Below are 17,709 nucleotides of genomic sequence, written 5' to 3'. Positions count from 1 at the left end.
TTTGATCATCCACATCCATAATCTTATTTTCTACAATTTCTATATTAGGTTTGTAGTGTGAATAAGAGATGTCACTGGTTGTTAAAATATTGGTATGAAATACAGGATTAGGCTGAATTTACATCCTATTAAAATCAGCCACAACCTAAAACTTCATTCCTATTTTGATGTGTGTGTGTATGCACACTATTCCCTTTCAGGCAGGGAATATTTTACAAAATGCAAAAAAAGACATTTAAGGACATTGTTCAGCATTTGCACATCAGCATATAAAAGTAGAGATATTTATGCCCCGATCATCAAAATTCTAAATTCCCAACAAACTTTTACTATATTCAAAAATGCATTGAAAATGAAAGACACAGTACATTTTACTCCCTTAGTGATGAACCATTAGTTAAGTATTCTATATACTTTCACACATGCTCTGCTTCCCTCATTTGCTAATCTTTATCACATTCATAGAACTGCCTTCATAAACACTTCTATCAAACATATGAAGAAAATTATGTTTAAACGATGGATTGGATACATGCTTTCTAAGCAGATATTCACTAAACAGTCAATGTGCTTATTCATTCTTGGGTCTATCAGTGCATAAAATATATAACGAAGGACACACATTTGTTTAACTTTAAATAACTTTATTTTAACATTTCATAAGGCTGAAGGTTTTTGTATAAAAACCATCAGGCAATGTACCAACTGTAACAAAGCATAAACATACATTTAAATCCTTCTATGTTAAATATACAGAGGGACACAAACTATTCATTGCATAACCATTTTATTAAAACTTAAGAATTTACATGAACTGATTATATTTAAATCGTTCAGTAAAATACTGATTTTAAGGCACTATTATTTCTACATTATATATTGAGTGATATATAAGGCATGAAGACAAAGTTAGCAACAACTGGACCCAGATGTAACTCCTTCATACTAGGTTACACAATATGTGAAACTGCCCGACTTAAAACCCATTAAATACATACAGTTATGACTTAAAACTATCCCCAATTTAGTGTTCTTTGTGTGTGTTGAGATCAACTTTGTACAAAAGATTATTATGGAACATTCTAAACACAAAATGGACCTTTCCAATTATTGGAACTGCAGACAGCCTGTTTCAGGTTGGAAAATTTAGCAAGCTCCTGAGATTGCAATTCCCATAATTTTCAACAATGACCATTAACTATGCTATCTTACTGGAATTTATATTAAAATTCACTTGTTTTAAGGATTCTAAATTTGGATTTTCTCAATCTGCTAAAAATTTGTCCAGCACGAATTTTGTTTCTTTTTTGTTTGTTTTGATACCTGCCATTTTATTAGCGGGCATGTTTAGAATATATTCCAGTCTATTTCAGAAATTTATTCCTAGGGAACATGGTGTTAAAGCAGCTATTTGATATTCTGGAATCAGACACACAATACAAATTTCTGCATGCCTTTCATAAAAGCATATTGTATTATGCTACAACCAGCAGAGGGAAATAGCCAGACTTTAAAACACCCTCCAAATTTTTTCTTCTACCTATAAAATATGTACTGTTACACATTTCAGTACCAGCAATTTCACAATATCATACTGCCTTCAATATGCCAGATCACTGCTCTTTTCTGTGGAAAAATCCAAAATGCTGCTTCTAACTCTACCAAACAAATGAGGCAAAAAGAAACTTTTTATAGTTCCTCAGAATTAGAATTATACTGCATAGGAAGAGGCAGACATATCTATTCAACAAATTTCACACTCAGTTTATGGCAACAACAGAGTATGATCTCCTCCTCCCTCAGAATCTGACATTCAAATATATTACTCATTTCGTACCAAACCTTAAAATATGTAATTAGGTTATGAATGCATTGATATAGTTTGTGATGCATGTAGTTTGTAAGTCATACAAACTATATTTCTTCTCAAAACATGAGTACCGTAGCCGCCTAAGCTATTTTGCTCTTTGGTGATTGCCAGATTATAAAGTAGCAAGTACACTGGTTACTAAATGTAGCTGACAAACTTACATTATAATCCAGTGTGGTGACTAAGTATAATAAGAGGACTGAAGAACTGTTCAGTGCCAAACAGATCCTTCATTAAAGTGCATAGGAAGATAATAAACAACAGCTATAGCAAATGATTAAGTTAATTCTTCAATGTCACTAAATAATACTTGGATTGCTGCAGGTACCTGTATTTAATCAGCTAGCTGTGATTGCTAACAATTTTGAATCAGTAGTAGATTTGAGTGGCTAGAACATAAACGTGCATAGATTTGTGTAATTCTGCAAAATACCTTGCTAATCTCTACATGTAGTTTCTACCTTTTAAAACAGAATTTAAAGATAGATTAAATAATCTCTAATAACACAACAATGGATTGGTTGTAAATCATAAAAAGGAAGATGCCCAGTTCAGAGTAAGTTTTAAAATACACATAGAAAATGTGGTTTTCCCACTACATCCAGAATAAAATATTACTAGATCTGGAGTATGCATTTTTTCTTTCAAGGCACATCTCACCCGTGTAACCATTGTCCTGCTTTAAAATTAAAAACCTCTTTAACTTTCCATTTAAAAAGTTCGCAAGATTTAAAAGTTCTGTATTTATTCTTCCCTCTTTACCACATACTATTATTTTCACAGGAAAAAGGAAGTTTTATCTCTTATATAAACGTTGCATAAACTGTATGTTGAAAATGTGAACATTTCCCCTTAGTCTTTTATCAGAAACAATATAGGCTATCTATTGTGTAAAGATAATGTAGATCTCATATGTATTCCAGTAATTACTGCAACAAATAGATCAGGCTACATTTCTCTACCTCTGGGGAAAGAGAAGTTAACTGTGGAAAAGCTTGACAATTCAAAACCTTTATATCAGAAACACAGCTCAAACAAAGCTTCCAGATTTCCAAAACGAATGCCTCAATGTACAAAATTGCTGCTGTTAACTCCCTCAGACTGTCTCACATCAATAGTGCCCTGTTTAGTTTTCTTGATCAAATAAAATGGAATTTAAGTATCAATGAATATTCTGAGATTTGAGCAATTTATCAGATATTCAGGTTTGTTCATTTCAAACATAGGATAGATATTCTTAAGGAGAAAGGAAAACTTGAGTTAACTGACAATATTGCATATACAGCTCTGGGCATAGCAAATAAATGCTTGGAATTACAAGAGTTTATACATGGAGACTTTGCTCAGCAAAGTTTAACCCAAAGTTTCACTGCATAGAAAAAGGGGAAAGTGTTCAAGAATTGCAGATACATTTGCCATGGCATCTGATGAGAAAGAATGCCTTTTCTTCACCTTAGCAAAAATTACCTAAAAGATTTCTAACTGCTTGCTCATCAGTTACGGATTCTGAAAGTCTACAATTTTATCTTTATTTTCACCCATAATAACCATCACAGGCAATTATATCTCTGAAAAATACAGAATCTGGAAGAACTCAAGAGAAACTTCTGGAACCCCAAAACTATCTGACCTTTCCTGACAGAAGTAATTGTACTAGCCTATGTAGATTGTTATTCTAAAAGGACTTAAGTACACCAATGTTCTTAGATTTTCTGAAAAGAACCTTGTTAGAGGAATTTTTGTGTGGGTATTCACAAATTGGAAGACATTCTGTGAACACTTTATTGAGTAAAAGGGAAGGAAGAAAAACAAATCAATTTCTGAACAAAGAAGAGGTGACTAAAAAGCAAGCTCAGTCAATATTCATGGCCAATTAAGAATCGTGTGAATATGTACTTTCAAACTTAAAAGTCTGGGAACATTCCAGTTATATCCACATTTCTAAAGTCATAGAGGAATAACAACCTAGTACTTCTTCTGGAGTTTTGTTCTTTTTAAAACCCAAGGTTACTTATCCCTGCTTTAATCTCTATTTATAAATCATCACCTACAACTGAGCAATAGCTCTAGTGCTATTAACCAGTTTGTCCCAATCCAAATCAAATACAATGGACCCCAAACCAATCATAATTAGAGATTATAAAACTCAGTGCTGAACTGCAGTTTTGCATGTTCTTATTCACTTGCCATTTCAATGTAGAAAACACAAGCAAGCAATGTTTGTTCACCAGCTGTTACTATATAATTTTTTTCTACCTATGGTCCCCAAATGAATAACGCAAGTAGCTCAGTACACAATCCACTGTAAACATCCACAGCATAAGCTCCAATTGATAAGAACCTGCGAAAGTCACAATGATGATTTCAAAGGCATCCAGTTTTCCAGTAATATTTTCATTTTCCAGCTAATTAAAATGAGGGACTTGATGATATTCCAGTGTTTTCAGTGAATTAGCATGAGATTGCTTAGGATAAGATTGTATATATTGCACAAAAATTTAGGATTACCCACAGAAATTTGAAAACTGTGGCAAATGTTTTTCAACTTTACATAAAATTCTGTATAGAGGCTCCAGGTACAATATTATTCACAGTAGAAAACTGATTCACATAGCTCTCTTGAAGTTTCATAAGCTCAAACTTTTAATCATAAATAGAGAAGCAAAATATGTGCTTTGTATTGGAAGAGTAAAGATTGTCATTTTGGTTTATATCTAGCCAGTCTCTAAGACAAGAAAAGCAATTTTACCCAAAGAAATAAATAACCTTTGTTTTGATAAAGCAACAATTATTTCATTTCACATTCTCTACTCCTTAAGTTTGACTAAGAAAGGTCTTCATACAGGTTGAGGAGTCATTTTACATCTTTCCAGCTTTCTTTTTGGGGTGGACTTCAATTCGAAGAATGTTGGGGGTTGCTTCCATGACTCTAACAAGTAAGTTATCTATATAGTCTTCCAGTTCTCGTACTTGGACATCTCGCTTGGCAAGAATATCTTTTTGTTTCAAGACCAGTTGGATCAGTTCATCATGAGTTAACTGAGCATAAGCATAGGCAGGATCTGAACGGTCATATTTCTGTAGGAAAGAAAGAGGGGGGAAAAGACATTTCAGTAGAAAGAGTTATCATGAATAGACTAAAAAATCAGAAAGCAGCTCAAACTTTTAGCTTCAGGGATCTAGCATGCACTTCAAAAATGCTTCAGTAATGCTTAAAAGCAACCACTTTTTAAAAAATCACAAAAATGTAAAAATGCAGCGTTAGCAAGTACATTTATGGAGATGAAGATTTTAAGTCTTTCTAAGCCCACCTCTGGTTGCTGTTGCTCAAACCAGCAAAAATCAAGACAATCTTAAGATATCACATGTAAATCATCCATTACAATTGTCTCAGTTGAGAAAACCAAGGTCTAATTTCTGTATAAAATCAAACTCTTACAAACTTCATATACATAGTCAATAACTATTGTATAATCCAATACCAAAATCTTTTATGTTGAAAGCCTTTAGAAGAGTTTCAAGTTTTCAGCATATGCAATTCATACATTCTCCAGTCAGTCATATTTTAAAATTGATTATACTATCCTTCAACTATTGTCTTCACAAAAAAGTAGTTAAAAACACAAGAGTACAAGGAGCACACGTTAACCACAGCTACAAAATATCAGACCATGTATAATTGACAGACTGGATTTTATCATAGATTTCTATCTGTTATTGGCGCAGTGGTGGCGAGTGCAGTACTGCAGGCTACTTCTGCTGCCTGCCGGCTGCCTGCAATTTGGCAGTTCAAATCTCACCAGGCTCAAGGTTGACTCAGCCTTCCATCCTTCCGAGGTGAGTAAAATGAGATCCAGATTGTTGGGGGCAATAGGCTGACTCTGTAAATCGCTTAGAGAGGACTGTAAAGCACTGTGAAGTGGTATATAAGTCTAAGTGCTATTGCTGTTTATTCTAGAATTTTTAATTGTATTATTTATTGAGTGTTTTTATTTGTTCTGGTCTCTGGTCTATGACTGTAATAATAAAAATTGAATTGAATTGAATATCACACTGCGCTTTAACATATTTTAATATTCAATTTTCATTTACTCTATGGTGAGAATTAACAGAAATTACAGAACCAGAGATTGCCCATACATTTAAAAAAATGCCTTAAGTACCTTTAGATTGATTTCAGTTTGATTATCCAGCATCTTAGTATTTATGCTCAAGGTTTTTGCAGATGGTTGGTTAGTTGTAGCATTCATTGGCTTCACAGGATGAAGTCTACAAGAGATAACATTTACAGTGAACAACATACTTACTCTGGATGTAACAGAGTACTGCACACATGAATCCTGCAAAGTCACTTTTCTTCTCTCTTACCTTTCACCTTCAAATTTAAGACAAACCCTTTTGTACGGCTGGCATCTCCATATGGTGGAACAACAAGTTGACAGTGTATTAAATAATTTGCTCAAATAAGATCAAAGGTTTACTTAATACATTTATGTTCTGCCCTTCCTCCAAGGAATTTATGCCAAAGTAGGAGATTTTCACTTTTACTATTTTATTTTCATAACAAATTAGAGATATATGACAAAATAATGGAAGTAAACCAGGATATGTACTGAGTATATCCCAATGACTTATTGTTTCCCCGTTCCATTTATTAAAGTTACAAATAACGTTGGCATTTCCACCTTCCCACCAAGAAGAGAGATATCAAGGATTCAACAGCAGCTAATGGTTTTTATATTGGATCTTGTCTTCTCACCTGAGTTTGGCAGAATTTCCACCAGGATTAGGATGTGTTTCAGAGGGTGAAACCCATGCCTGCAACAGCTTCTTCCTGCCAGAGCTTTCCACTTTGGCATCCAATTCTTCTGCTGTAGCCTTTTTTGGAGATTCTGCTTTATTAAAGCCATGAGAATCAGACTGGAAAGAACTAACAGAGCAAGACTGAGAAGAATCAGACAGAGGGTAAAGAGAAACAGGCTTAGCAGAAGACTCGGGACAATCATCCTGCCTATCTTTGGTAGAGTGCTCTCCACACTCCTTTTCTATGCCTGTTAGGTTATGATTTGGGTTTTTATGTACATTGTTGGCTGGATCCTTCAACAATCTGTTGGATGAATTGCCAAAATTACTCATTTGCATGAGACCTGATACAGTCTCTCCAATAGCTTTCTTAGTTGATGTCAGATCTGTCCTCTCAGCAGAAGCCCACAAGTTCATAAAGCCATCTTCATTTCTTGACAAATCTTCACTTAATGGCATACTTACAGGATTCTGCTGATAATCACCTAATTGCTCATCATCTGAAGCTACTTCTGGAATAACAGGAAGAGTAATGGGCTTTACATTCAGCTCTCCGGGACCTGAAATCCCAAGTGATGTTCTCATCATGTGGTTAGAGTCATCCTTAATACTTTGAGATGGATCTGTATTACCATTATCATATCTATGAGGAAGGACAGCCATTTCTGAAGTTAATGAGCAAATATGGCTTGACTTTTCACTAAAGGTTGAATTGTCTGAAGAAACCTCTTTGAGAACAGATGACTGGCTTGATACATCTTCTCCTTTTGGTTCATCAGATAGAGGTACACATTTTTTCACTTTCAAACCATTTCTTGGTGCTGGTTTTGGTGGCACAGTATGTGTTTTGTCACTCTGTTCAGGAACTGACATTTTGCTTTGCAGAGGAATGAGGACTCTTGCAATTGGTACCAGTGGCTCCTTTTTAGAGAAGCCAGATTCAACTTCTTTCTCTAAGGGGTTCCCACTAGTATGAACAGAAATTATGTCTTCTTCATCAGGCTTAGAGCCACAACTATTTTCTATGTTTAATTCAATTACCTGGACGCTATTCTTTTCAAATGAATTTAGTGTTTCTTTATTTTCATTTACCTCAAATGAATCTTCATCTGCACGGTCATTATGACTACTTATTACATCCACTTTCGATTCATCGAGGGCAAAGGCTACCGACTTTTTCATCCCATTATTTTCTTTAAAAGGCAGTACTATATGCACTTTGTCATATGAGGCTTTTTGGTTCACTCTAACTAGGTCAGAAGACTGTGGTGGAAGACTCTCAGATAGAGAGCCAGAGAAGTTGGATATAGTATCTGTTTGAACAGTTAAGTTTTCATTTTGAAACTTTTCTGAAGAAACATCAGTGTACTTGGAATTATCAATGTTTCCGGTTAAAGAAACAGAATTTATAGATGTGGGAGGACTTTTAATTCTTTCAGATTCCTGTCCTACTTTGATTACAAAGGGATCATTAATGTTAGAAAGCTGAGAAGGAATAGTATGAGTTTCAGTAATGGAAGCTGCAGAATGTAGAGAATATAAGGAAGAGGTTTCCATCTCCTGAAATTCTTGTCCGCATTTAGGAGTGAAGGGATTATTTTCACGGCCAGAAGTTGAAGGAAGGCAGATAGAAACTGCAGAGCATTCCAGGTTTCTAGAATCCTGCATCCATTTTGTAGTGAACGGATTATTAACAGAAACATTCTTTGAGCTATCAAACGTACCAACTTCCCGAGTTTTCTGTTCTACATCAAATTTAGAAGTAAAAGGATTATTTTCATTATTTGAAGGATAGCAAGTAGGAGGAAGAGGAACAGGAGGAAAAGAGGTGGCTTTGGTTTCATCCTCTGAAGACACGCCCAATCTGTAAGAAGGGACAAAATAAAACCTGCATGTCAGTTGCAGATGCAACCTGAGACAAGCAGACATATTTTAGATAAAAAGTTTAGAAAAGTTGCTGTATGTTAGTAATGAGGAGGGACACAGGGCTTTAGTGAAGCACCCAAGCATATTCTTTTATGTTGTGATACTTTTTTAATAGAGTAAATGGAAAAGCAAAAACTGTATTTTAGGAAAATATGTCTATAAAGTATTACTTTGTTAATCTCAGCAGATTAAATAGACTGTATGAGCAGCAAAGCCTTCAACTATATAAAGCAGCAGAGACACAAAAGTTAGAAAGCACAGCACTATGTTTGACAGGCACACTTCCCTTACAAAAGCAAAGTTTATCTGTCTCTAAAATATAGTTAAATACAAAGTCAAAGTTACAAGACATTGTTAGCACATAATATATTTATCGCTAATATAAAACAATGAACCTGAGTCACAATCAATAGTCCTCAGTATCTGTATTGACGTATTTTGACATTTAGTTTGGAAACGTGGACTACTTTACAAACATAATCAGCTTATGCAATCTAAGTAGCCCAATTTTCTTCTCAAATAATTCCTCCTATTCCCTTCATGTTCCAGCTGTAGAACCTCTATGAGGAACATTTCTACCCTGAGGGGAAGAATAGCAACTATTTTGCTTTTTCTCCTAAAAAAAAAACCAAGATAGCCTGCCAAGATCATGTTACTCTCCTTTTTCAAGAAGACAGAGCCGTGCATGTCACCTGCAAAAGGATCTGGCTGCTAAATACCCAGATCAGATACACCTTGAAATTTATACCTGCTCCAGGTAAAAGATCAATCTTACTAAATGCATTATATGCCAAGATATCTGTGACCTTTGAAACAGCATCCTTGATCCCATCCCACCCGAGATACGTATGGCACCCTCTTTCCTGGGGTTATGGAAAGCTCTTAAGATTTGGCTCAAGTTATAAAACCTGAAGTTATTTTTTTTATTTATACAACTTATATGTTGCCCATCTCACTCTTCTCTGGGCAGCATTTAACTCTTAATTGATGAATCTGTGGAGCCCTTGTATGTTTGTTATGGCTGCTTTTTTGTGGGGGCTGTTATGTTTTAATCTTATGTTTTTAACTGTTCATTGTGTATTCCAATGTTATAAGCTGCCCAGTTTTCTAAATTGGGCAGCCCTGACAAATAAGATGGTGATGATATTAGCAAAAATTTAAGCATCTCTTCTTACTAACCTGGGTTTGACAGGTTTCGTCTGAGAAGGTTTCACAGAAGCGGCATTCTTTTCTGGTTTCTCTCCTTCCACAATGTTTTCACTGAAAGGGTTTGTTGATGTCTTTGCAATGACAACATCTATGGCATTACTCTTAGGTGGGCCATGGCCCCTTTTGCCATCCACAGGGAGCTCAGAAGGGTTTGTCTCTTTTCTGGCCAATTCTTTTTCATTACGCTTTACTTCCTTCGCTTTCAGGGAACTTTCAGTGTTCCCCAACTCCTCACTGGTTTTTGTTTCTTTTTTCCCTGTCACAAGAGACAGCAAGCCAGACTTCTTGTTCTCCTGTTTTTTGATCTCCTTGGTTTCTTTTGGAGTGTCTGAAACGAATTGAGTGTTATTTTCTACTAAATCTCCACCAGCAAGCAATTTATACGATGGCAGAGTCATGGCTTTAAAGGATTCCAACGACCCAGATGGCAATTTATCAAGGGCCAACCTTGCAGAGTTTTCAAGCTCCTTGTCGTGTTCGAAAGAGAGGTTTTCCTGAGACAAAAAGAGGCGTTTTCGCTGGGATGTCTGAGGAGAAGATGGAGTGCCTTCTTTTGAAACGAGGTCGCTCTTTGATTCATTTTCTTCCATGTAAACATGGCTACCATTGATACACAGATTGGACCTGGAAACTGGGTCATTTTTGGATCTGAGGCCAAATAAAGAATGCATATCCTTCTTAGCACTGCCAGCAATTATTTGGTTTAATTGCTTGGAGTCTCCACTACCAGTTCTCTTGTGGGTCATGACAGAAGGGGGACCAAGTACATTATTGTTGGTTCTGTTTGCAGAGGGCTCTGAAAGGAAAAAGTAACATTGCTATCAAAACGGTTAAGTACATAATTTCTGAAAATACTTATCTATAGAAATTAAGGATGTTTAGGAACAATATATTTATGATTGGGGATTATTTAAAGTGGACTTAACCAATGACATATACTACAGATCATCATGACAGCTCCATTCTCTCAAAGATAGGGAGAACTCAATTTTGATCAAAAAAGAAAATGTATGGTATCTCAAAGTTAGACACAGCCCTAAGAGGTTCATGAAACTGCTTCTCTTAATGAAGAGGCTACTCACTCTCAGAGACTGTTGTCAAAGTGTCATCATCTTCATCATCACTCCACTGTGATTGAAAGTCACTGGGTCGAAGTCGAACTCTCTCTGAAACAGGCTGGAGTGTGGGTAGCACAGACATGGACTGGGAAATATTGCTTTTATGCAAACCAGGTTTAGAGAACAGTGTCTTGAATTTTGATTTTTTCTTCTCCTTCTCATTTGACTCTTCTTCACTGTCAGCTGGAGAGTGAGTAATGCTAGGAATAATGGCTGAAGCCGTGTCTGGCAATCCGTTGCCCCTTTTCCCTTTTAATTTGTTTTTCAGTTTGCTAAAGGGAGTCCGAGGCTTATCCTTCATGGACAGATCAAACATACTGGCTGTCATGTTGCTCCTCATGAACTGGATATCCACTTCAATCTCACCCCGCTCTTTTTCCTTCTTCCCTGGTTTGGAGTGAAGCTTGTACCATCTGTATACATGAAAAGTGAAATCAGGAATTAGGAACATGAAGACACTAATTCCGAAATGCTTCTTGCAGAGTTTTAGCCCAAAAAGAAGAAGAATCAAGTTCTCTATGACCATGAAATGGAGCCTAGTGATACTGATCCAGCAAAGTATAATGTAAAAAAGAGAAAAGGAAATCACTCAAATTATTTATTCCTCCAATGTGCTGCATTATTCTCAAAATAGTTAAAATTATAGATAGCTCTTTTATTTTAAAACTAATTACCAATATCAGAAAAAAGGGTCTCTATGCTTACATAGCTAGGAAGGGTGGGTCTATCTATCAGGCATAGATAGATATCAGGCAAAGAAAAACTTGAAAAAAGATGTAAATAATAATTTACTGTGAATTTAAGTACATTGTGTTATTTATCCATTTATATATATGCCCATAAACAATAATTAGTTTTATCATTCCCATTTAAGGAAATTTTCAAACTCTTTAGCAAAAGAGGAACATGTTTCTGTAAGAATTTTAAACCCTCTGATCAAAGTATAATGCATCCAGACTTTTTAAATATAGCTGGTTAGAAAGGAGAATTGAGGCACTTAAACAGGATGAGCCAAACTGAAGAGGTAGATTTATCTGCTAAGAGAAGTGAGTGCTTTCACTCTGAAGATACAAAAATATAACTGGGAAAAAGTTTTGCTTTTAATAGGATCTTGAAAAAAATTTTCTAGATCCCCCTATTCTGTTGGTGGGTTTCTTACTATGCAACAGTTTTGTAATTTTAAATTGCTACAATATAAAAAACAGTAAAGATCTGGCTGTTTCCCAAACTCTCAGTAAGATTTTAATATAATAATAACTGCTGAAATGCCACTGATAGGTATAAGGAAATAGATGGCAAAGAACGAACTGCTTCTCTACTGGAGCCTAAGATGCAAGCCACCTTAGTTTCTCTAACCTTTTCGTTCCCTCACTTGAACCAAGACAAGTACTGTAGTATAGTCTTGAATGGAACTGGATACAGCATAGGAGATAGCATGACTAGAAAGAAAGAAAAGAAGAAAGTTATTACCAGAAAAAGATTTCGGAAGCAGAAAGAGGAATCTATGTACAGGTAGTCCTCGACTTATGACCACAATTGGGAACAGAATTTCCATTGCCAAGCAAGGTGGTTAAGTGAGTCGCACCCAATTTTATGAGTTTTTTTTTTTGCCACCGTTGTTAAGCAAATCACTGCAATTGTTAAGTGAATCATTCAACCACTGAACAAATCTGGCTTCCCCCATTGATTTTGCTAGTCAAAAACTGGCTGGGAAGGTCACAAATGCCAATCACATGACTCTGTGATGCAGCATTGCTGTAAATAATACCAGCTGCAAGAGCCCAAATTTTGATCACATGACCATGGCTGTGACAGTCATAAGTGAGGGGTTGCAAGTCACTTTTTCAAGTGCCATGGTAACTTCGGTTGTTAAACTAATGGTTGTAAGTCAAGGACTACAAGTATTCATGCAATTTCTACTTTAATTTTAACTATTTCCATTTTATAAGAAAATTGCATGCATTAAAAGTTTACATACCAAGTCTGAGAAAAGAATGAAACAGAGGAACAGAATGAGAAAAAGCACCAGATATAAAGCAATTCATTTTCCACATTCTTTCCTACCTCCCTCTGAACATCAGGTGAGATTGTGCAACTGCTCTTCAACTAGGTCATCTAATCTAAGTGATATGATTCTAAGTGGAATATTCAGTTCAAAACCATGTCCGTTACCTGCAACATGGTTGTGTATTTGCCATCCCATAGGAAAAGTACTACTATATATCAAAAACCACCCACTTGGTACAAGGCTGCTGCTGTAAAAGATACAATTTTCAAATGAAAAGATACCAACGGATTTAAAATATATGATGCCATTATAGTCAATCAATTGCAGATGTAAAGGTGATTAAATCAGAAAAAAATAAGGAGATCAAACAGCTCTGGTTTTCTTTTGTAAGATGAACCCAGTGGGTTAGCTGACATTGTGCTGCTGATTGTAGTAAGAAAGTTATGGGCCTTTCCTTCAAGCATTCTCTGGATGCTTATCATGGTTGTACAAAGAATTCAAGACTGTCAGTGTAAACTTGGTAAGCCTGTTGGACTTGTTATAGTTCAGCCTTTACAAGAGACCTACCACTTATCAACTATACCAGATATGATTTTAAGAAAATAATGTTATCATAATATATTGTAATTTACATTCCTAACACTGAAATATGAGCTCAGCCTAAAAACATTGCTGACCAAAGAAAAGGATCATGGTATTTTGTTCTGAAGTATCATTTTCTGCACTCTAAGACAAAACAGTGATACATTATCTACTATGCATGTATATTATTTTTACTTTAAATGTATGGTTTTATTCAATAGTGATAGTAAATAAATAAATAATTTTATTCAATGTGAATATGGTGCTCAACTATTATTACTGGAACATAATTTCATTTATATCTAGTTGTTTTTTCAGACTGGAAGGATGGCAGAAAAAAGGACTAAGTTTTCCCTCCCAAGATTTGAATCTTCTCTTCAAGGTCAAAAAAAATTTTTTTGGCACATTTAACAAAGGGCCATAGAATTACAACCAATTAATACAGTCTTATATATTTAATCTTTTACTTTTAAATCATGCTTTTTACTATGTGCAGCTGTTTTGCAGCAGGAATCCTGACATAATAGGGAAATACCTATTTTAAAATAACAAATGAATTCTTCAATAGCTTCAATAGCAGAACAAGAAATTTTATGAGTCTGGAAGTACTCTGCATTACCCCACAGAGGACATTTAAAAATAAACACAAATAGCATCCTTTAACAACATTTAAACGATTATAAAACCATATGTAAAAATTAGGGGAAGTACTATCAACAGTTTGACTTTCAACAATGAAGATAAAAGCTATCCATTTTACTACCACTTCCAGCTTGAAGTCTGCACAAAGTAGTGTTAAAATTTATATACCACCCCAAAGCAACTTCTTTGCGCCTACAGAGTAACAAGTAGCAAAAGACTTATGCCTCACGTAACAATGCACATTTGGTTTCAAAGCACATTCATTTACTAGTGTTTATCTAATCATATTCATGTTTTTTTAATCACAAGGTAAATAGTGCAATAGGTATATATGTAAACTCCCTTTTCCAACTTCTCTCTGAACTAGCAACATTCAAATTCTTATGTTACAAATTCAAGTAGGCTATTTTGTGGGGCTGCTAAAATGCAAACAATAAGTACATGGCTATAAGGAATTACAGAAAACTCTGACTCATTCCTAGCAGTTACTGAATATAGATACTTTACCTGCCTCGATCTTATGATGCACCATTTTATAAAAGGTACACACCCAACATGAGTTTACAAATTGCCATATAAACATTTGAAAACATTCTCATCTTGATCAAAAGGACACACCTACTGAAACCTTGCATTAACTGTAGAATTTCAGATTCCAGTATTTTCCTCCAAAGATAAATGTCTAACCCAATCTTTTATTAAATAGGACTACATTTTGGACTGAAATTGAAGTCTTCATTCTTTTTCAATAACTCCTAATTATTGGTACCTTAATCCATTTCATTTGGATTATTTACCCTCCCCCCCTTACATATTACTTGTTCAATCTATTAAAAGTATGCTATTTAAATTAACACTGGAGTTTGAAAAAAAAAGTTAATCTCCAAACATTCAAAGTTCATTGATATTTCATCAAATTACTGGATTCTACTCATGCTCATCCATCAATGTGTTTCCTAACTTAATTTTTATACTAATATTCTATATTACTATATTTTCTGCTGGTTTACAATTATTTTTCAGTTCAAGTTGGAATTTAAAAATGAAGTTTCTTTTATTCCACCACGTTCCCAAATTTAGAATTGTAAACATCATTCTCTGTTTAGTTTTTTTTCATAATCAAGCAAATTCATGCTTGGCTCCATAAGACACTTATTTCATTGAATATTAGATTCTTAAAGGGCAGCTTTTGTTTGCAGTATCAAACCAATTTTACTAAAAAAAGTAATGAATATTTGCTTTGAACAATGTAAAAAGAACATAACTGCATTTATACAGGGTAAGTTTATCTTTAATTATTAGCAGATTAACATCTATTAAACAGAAGCAGCATATTAACTGCTGAGTGAAAAACAAGAATTGACCATTTTGTACCTTCCTTGGGCATTTCTTGGAAGTATTATTGGGTTTTGTACATTGGGGTTTATTTCTATAAGTTGAATGGAGTCACCATGAGAGATGGGCGCCATGTAATTTTTTTTAATAAATAAAAAATAAAGAACAGTACTTGAAAACAGGATGTTGATTTTTTTTCAAAAATAGGCTTCCCTTTTAATTAAAAGTCAAGACAATCTGTATTAAAAGCACAAACTAAAGTGTGCTGGCTAGCCTCTAATTTTATCCAGCAGAACTATTCCACCCTTCCATTTAACTAAAATGAGTATTTTAACTGAAAGCACAAAACTAAACTAAAAATTTACAGAGCTGACCTATCCAAAACTTTTATGTTAAAAATGAGCCTGGCCTTTAAAATAACATTTTATTCTCCTAACAAAGGAACGCTGTCTGGATTCCCATTATCAACTTTCGGAGGGCTGACACAACACACCCAAAACTACCCAAATGGGTGGGCTCTCACAATACACAACAAAACATACAAACAGGTCCTACTGCAAGAAACTCCCTCCTTTCCCAAATAGGCTGCTTCATGCCAATTTCAGCCATGTTCCCCTCATTTCAGGCGCACAGATATACCCTGCCCCTGAAGGTGGAGGCTCCATTTGACATCTCATAGCCCTCGTCTAATGCGCAATTATTTAGACAATCGGCTCTCCAGAAATTAGAGACCTAGAGATGTAATATTAGATCTCTAGATACGTGACAATTCGGTCTTCAGATCTCTAACCGTGGGGAGGGGGGAGGGGAAGGAAAGGGTTTTTATTTATATATATATATATATATATATATATATATATATATATATATATATATATATATATATATATATATATATATATATATATATATATATATATATATATATATATATATATATATACACATATACATATATACATACATATATACATATATACATATATATATATATATAAATAATTTCGCATTTCTCTGCTTTTTCTCAGGGAAGCAAAGGGGATCGAAAACCAATCTAGTAAAAACGAGGTTGGCCCTGACCGGCGCATCAGCCGCCCCGCGCAGGTAGACTGCCCCTGAGCCTGGAGGCTTCCCCCGCCCGCTCACCGGGTGCTGCGGCGGCCGCCTTCGCTCTGCAGCTCGCCGAGGCTGATCTCGGCGCGGCCCAAGAACTTGTCGAGGCCGAGCAGCGCGCGGTGGAGGACGCTCAGCTGCAGCACGGCGTTCGGCCCAGGCCCGCCGGCCACGCCCAGGCCTCGTCGGGGCAGCGAGGGCAGCTCGAAGGTGGCTTCTTCCCGCCACACGGGCGAGCCGAGGCAGCGCTCGGCCACCGAGGTGGCGAACTTCTCCTTGCCCAGCGCCATGACGGCGTAGGCGTCGCTGCCCCCGCCGCCGCCGCCGCCGCCGCCCTTGGCTTTGGAGCGCAGCCCCCGCGCCTGGAGGACCGTCACTTGGACGTGCGTCGGGGCCCAGCGCGGGGCCGGAGAGCTCGGGGAGCCCGGCAGCGACATAGCGACGGTTCCGTCCGCTTCAGCAGCGCATCCGTCTTCTCGCGCGGCCAGACTGAGCAACCGGCACCGCGGAGACGCCAAGCAGCCGGCTCCTAGTCTCGCGAGAGCGCTACGCCCCGCCCCCTTCCGAATGGAAAACGCTGGAGGGGAGCCTCGCGCGCTCGCCAGAGCCGAGGCGGATCCCGCGAGATCTGTCAGGGGAAAGGGGCGTGGCTTCCAGCGCAGGGACTGGAGTTTGTTTACCCGGGCGGGAGTGGTAGAGCGGTTCCTCCTCTTGTGGTTTGGTTTGGAGCAATTTCCATTGATGACGGCGGGGATAGTGCAAAATATGCGGAAGGCCATCAGTTGCTCTGCCTTTATTTGCACATAGCTGCGATGCAAATAAAGGCTTCTTGGGGAAAAAATAAAGGACTCGACTGAAAAAGGGACAAATCCGAAGAAGTTTATAATGATTAAAATATTGTTTATGTTTATACCTTTGCTTTAAAAAGGGAAATTCAAAAGCAAGGACAACTGTTCTAATAAAATCCAACAAGTCAGTTTGCATAAAAAAGACTAAAGGATATTTGTGGGGTCCTTGGTGCTCTCTGAGCTTGGGGGTTCTCTTGCAGATGTTTCATTACCAACAGTGCTGATAACAGTGTTATTCTATTTCCATATTTTTCA

General features: G+C 36.4%; 1 protein-coding gene across 3 annotated transcripts; it reads right to left on the bottom strand.

Annotated features, from left to right (window-relative positions):
* Positions 1-623: 623 nt before the first annotated feature.
* Positions 624-17,209, bottom strand: RAB11FIP1 (RAB11 family interacting protein 1). Of its 3 annotated transcripts, none has more exons than XM_034436878.3 (6): positions 16,640-17,209; positions 10,891-11,339; positions 9,779-10,604; positions 6,630-8,537; positions 6,034-6,139; positions 624-4,948 (listed from the first exon to the last, which is right to left on the bottom strand). In XM_034436878.3, exons 1-6 carry the CDS (start codon positions 17,041-17,043, stop codon positions 4,730-4,732), a joined length of 3,912 nt encoding a protein of 1,303 aa, XP_034292769.2. In that variant the 5' UTR covers positions 17,044-17,209; the 3' UTR covers positions 624-4,729. The 3 variants fall into 3 exon arrangements, with proteins under 3 accessions (XP_034292769.2, XP_034292770.2, XP_060549492.2); XM_034436879.3 differs by lacking the exon at positions 16,640-17,209 and adding an exon at positions 12,283-16,233; XM_060693509.2 differs by lacking the exon at positions 6,630-8,537.
* Between the last annotated feature and the right edge of the window lie 500 nt (positions 17,210-17,709).

Source organism: Pantherophis guttatus, chromosome 9 (genome assembly GCF_059756535.1).
Source record: "Pantherophis guttatus breed Tessera chromosome 9, ASM5975653v1, whole genome shotgun sequence".
Classification (NCBI taxonomy): domain Eukaryota; kingdom Metazoa; phylum Chordata; class Lepidosauria; order Squamata; family Colubridae; genus Pantherophis; species Pantherophis guttatus.
This window is presented reverse-complemented; position numbering and strand designations above follow the sequence as displayed.

Bases quoted from the DNA above. Each gene is read 5' to 3' on its own strand.
- RAB11FIP1 (XM_034436878.3), bottom strand. From the start codon at position 17,043: ATGTCGCTGCCGGGCTCCCCGAGCTCTCCGGCCCCGCGCTGGGCCCCG. The intron at 10,605-10,890 runs GTGAGTAGCCTC...TTTTCCTTTCAG, and splicing joins TTTGACAACAGTCTCTGAGA to AGCCCTCTGCAAACAGAACC. The intron at 4,949-6,033 runs GTACTTAAGGCA...TCTTTCCTACAG, and splicing joins AAACTGAAATCAATCTAAAG to AAATATGACCGTTCAGATCC.